The following is a 3626-nucleotide window of genomic DNA, read 5'->3' on the forward strand; positions in this document are numbered from 1 at the left end:
AACATTACTGACCCGAAACAGTACTATTACTCGAAAAGTAGTTTATGTCAGTGATAAAATGCCGTCTTGTGTTTGCAGCTCTTGAATTGCTATTTGGAGGCATATCAGCATGTCACAGATCCAGATGAATGGTTCAGGTTGGCTCAGGTCATCACAGACATCATGCACAGAAGGCCACAGATGGATTTTACTGCTGGATATTTTGTTCAAGCTTACAGGGACACGATTGTCTGCCTCCAAAGCCACCAACAGCTCATCAAACTAGTGCTGAACAATCAGGCAACCGAGCATTTGTTCTTTAATCATGTTTAACTCACCTGAGCTTTCACATTATTTTATTCTCGGATGTTTTCTGAACATTAGATTGATGAGCAGAGACAATATCTGGAGAGAATATGGAGGGAGGGACAGAATGGTTGTCCTAGTGAATACGGCCTGCCACCAAATTACATCCCTAAACATCTGGTATCAGTCGGTGGAAGCAGGTAAATTTCACAATAATAAACCTTAAATGCAACATCAAATTAAATTCAAATTCACACAATACATGTCATTCCTGTAACAACTAAAGCGAAGCATGGTGTTAGCAAAGCCAAAGTCATGTGTTCAAATTTGAAAAAAAAAATTACATCATTACTCTAGTCTTCCGTGTCACATGATCCTTCAGAAATAATTCTAATATGCTGATTTGCTGCTTTATTATTATCAATTATTATTGGTACTCATTTATTAATAATGGTTCTTATTATTATCAGTGTTAAAACAGTTTTTGGTGCTTAATATTTTTTGTGGAAATTAAGAATTTTTAGGCTTTCTTTTTCTTTTCTATTTTTCTAAGTTTCCTTAGTGAATAAAAAAAAGTTAAAAAGAAGAGGTTTATTTAAATCTTTTGTGAAGTTATGAATGGCTTTACTGCTACTTTTGATCAATTTAATGCGTCCTTCCTGAATAATATTATTAATTACTTACCCCAAACTTTTGAATGGTAGAATGGCGGTGATAATATTAAAAATCAGCATATTAGAATGATTTCTGAAGGATCATGTGACACTGAAGACTGGAGTAATGATGCTGAAAATTCAGTTTTGATCACAGGAATAAATTGCATTTTACAATATATTCAAATTGAAAGCAGTTATTTTAAATGGTAATAATATTTCACAATATTATTGTATGTTTCATCAAATGAGACTTCTTCCAAAAAAAATTTTAAAATCTTAATCTTTACAAACTTTTGACCAGTAGTGTATATTTGCCTCCTTGTACTTTCATTGCAGGCCTGCTTTGAAGAGTGTGTATTTTTTAGAGATTCACCCCTCATTGTGTTTGGCGTCGCGGCTGTACGAGGGTCTTGAACGGGCCTGTGCTGAACTGTGTGAGCTGCACAGATCGAAAACACCGGGAACCTGTGATACTTTTTTTCAGGATTCTTTGATGAATAAAAAGGTAAAAAAGAAGAGCATTTATTTAAAATAGAAATATTTTCTAACAATATAAACGTGTTAAAAAAACTCAAAAGTTTGGGGTCAGTAAATTTGTATTCTTTCTTTTTTTTTGAAAGAAATTAAAACTTTTTATTCAGCAAGGATGTGTTAAATTGTTAAGAAGTGATAGCATAGATTTATATTGTTAGAAAAGATTTATATCAGTTTCCATATTTATATCAGTTTCCAGCACTGATAATAAATCAGCATATTAGAATGATTTCTGAAGATCATGTGACACTGAAGACTGGAGTAATGATGCTGAAAATTCAGCTTTGCATCATAGGAATAAATTAGATTTTAATGTATATTAAAATAGAAAAATGTTACATTACATCATAATTTTCACAATATTATATTTTTTCCTGTATTTTTGATCAAATAAATGCAGCCTTGATGAGCATAAGAAACTCCTTTAAAAAACATTAAAAATCGTTCTGATCCCAAACTTTTGACCGGTAGTGTATGTGCATGCATGCATATATATATATATATATATATATATAATGATAAATGATTAAATGTAAATATAATGTAATTTATACAGTATATACACGCATATATGTGCTGCCTTTACTTTTGTACATTTAAATAAACATAAATAACAAAATAAACAATAAAAACATTAATAAACCTCAGTTGGGAAAAAAGATTTTAAAATATTCATTAGTCAATTTACTCTTAGGTCTTTCCTTAAAATGACGACTGAAAAAGCAGCTGAAGTCATCAGACTCTCACCTGCATGTCTTGTGCTTTCTGTCATGTCGCTCTAGATTATATAAATCAGTGGCCAGACTGATGGGCTTTGATGAAGTTCATTTGTACCTGCGGCCGGTGCAGTTTGAGTTTGCTGTGCAGAAAGAGATTCCAAAACAACTTCCTGTGTTCATCACGGCCCTCCAGGACGACAAACAGAATGCTGACAGGTAAACGTCTGCAGAACTGATATCGACCTTGAGACACTATCAGCATCTGTTGAAAACAATCATTTGAATGCAGTGTAGTGTGTATGAGGTATGTAGTGCCTAAATACTGTAATTAATGTTTTTTAAGGTTAGCATATCTATTACTATTGCTCACTGTTATTACACAAGTATTAAATGTATTAATTGTGTAAAAATCTCACTTCCTGTTTTATAGGTTTGTCCCAAACAGCCTGCCTCTCGCTGTTCAGGAGCTTGATGAGAGTCATATTGGCAAATTTAACTTTCAATCTAATGAAGCCGTTTTACAGGTAATCACATGATGATTTTTAATTATTATGCACATTTTGGCACATTATTTTTGTTCAGTAGATTAATCGTTTGACCTTTCTGTCTCTGTCCTTCAGCTCATGAATCAGTCCAGCCTGGAGAACCTGCAGGTGGTTCTGGTGTGTCAAGTGGTGCAGAAGAACGCTCTGATTGGTGCACTTAAACAAGCGTCCTTATGCTATAGGACAGAGAAGCTGGTTCAGGCTTCAGATACAGACCTGCTGCTGCAGAATGGAGGAACTACTTCCTCGGAAACCAGGAAACATGCTTTAGCTACTAGAAACAGGTCTGCACAAAACTGAAGAAGAAAATGACATTATTTTTATGACAGCATATTTTCAAAAAATACAGAAAAAATATTTGTCAGTGGGGTGAGATAAATAAACTTAATTTTGAGGGAAAACAAGATAATTTTTCTTACCCCACTGACAGATATTTTTTCTTGTTTTAAGCATAAACTAACATAATTTTGATAATAAAAAAAAAAAAACACTTACATTTAAGTTAATGTATCTCGAATTTAAGAATTTTTAATTATTTGTAGTGGAAAACAAGACAAAAATACTAAGTAAGACTGTGCTTTTTTTAATTAAGAAAAGCATAAAAAATATTTAGATTTTAAGTACTTTAGTGTTTTACATAATGCTAGTATTTGTTTTTCTGCCTTTAATTTGTTAATTTAAATTAAAAAAAATTGTATTCTATCACTTTTCTTACAGTTCTTAAAGGGGTCATATGATACGGTTATAATTTTTCCTTTCTCTTTGGAGTGTTACAAGCTCTTGGTGCATAAAGAAGATCTGTAAAGTTCCAGACTAAAGTCTTAAATCCAAAGAGATATTCTTTATAAAAGTTAAGAGTCAGCCACGCCTACCTAAAACGGCTCCGT

At 32.6% G+C, this 3626-nt stretch overlaps 1 protein-coding gene across 1 annotated transcript in view; it reads left to right on the plus strand.

The window, feature by feature from the left end:
- Positions 1 to 3626, plus strand: part of si:ch73-242m19.1 (coiled-coil domain containing 162) — a 28871-nt gene that overhangs the window by 9328 nt on the left and 15917 nt on the right. The window contains exons 16-22 of the mRNA XM_016545925.1: positions 79 to 279; positions 364 to 485; positions 1278 to 1408; positions 2032 to 2065; positions 2258 to 2410; positions 2625 to 2718; positions 2815 to 3023. Coding sequence (XP_016401411.1) covers positions 79 to 279; positions 364 to 485; positions 1278 to 1408; positions 2032 to 2065; positions 2258 to 2410; positions 2625 to 2718; positions 2815 to 3023 — 944 coding nt within the window. The remainder of the gene's footprint in view (positions 1 to 78; positions 280 to 363; positions 486 to 1277; positions 1409 to 2031; positions 2066 to 2257; positions 2411 to 2624; positions 2719 to 2814; positions 3024 to 3626) is intronic.

Source organism: Sinocyclocheilus rhinocerous, unplaced genomic scaffold, assembly GCF_001515625.1.
Source record: "Sinocyclocheilus rhinocerous isolate Xijiao unplaced genomic scaffold, SAMN03320098_v1.1 scaffold853, whole genome shotgun sequence".
NCBI lineage: Eukaryota > Metazoa > Chordata > Actinopteri > Cypriniformes > Cyprinidae > Sinocyclocheilus > Sinocyclocheilus rhinocerous.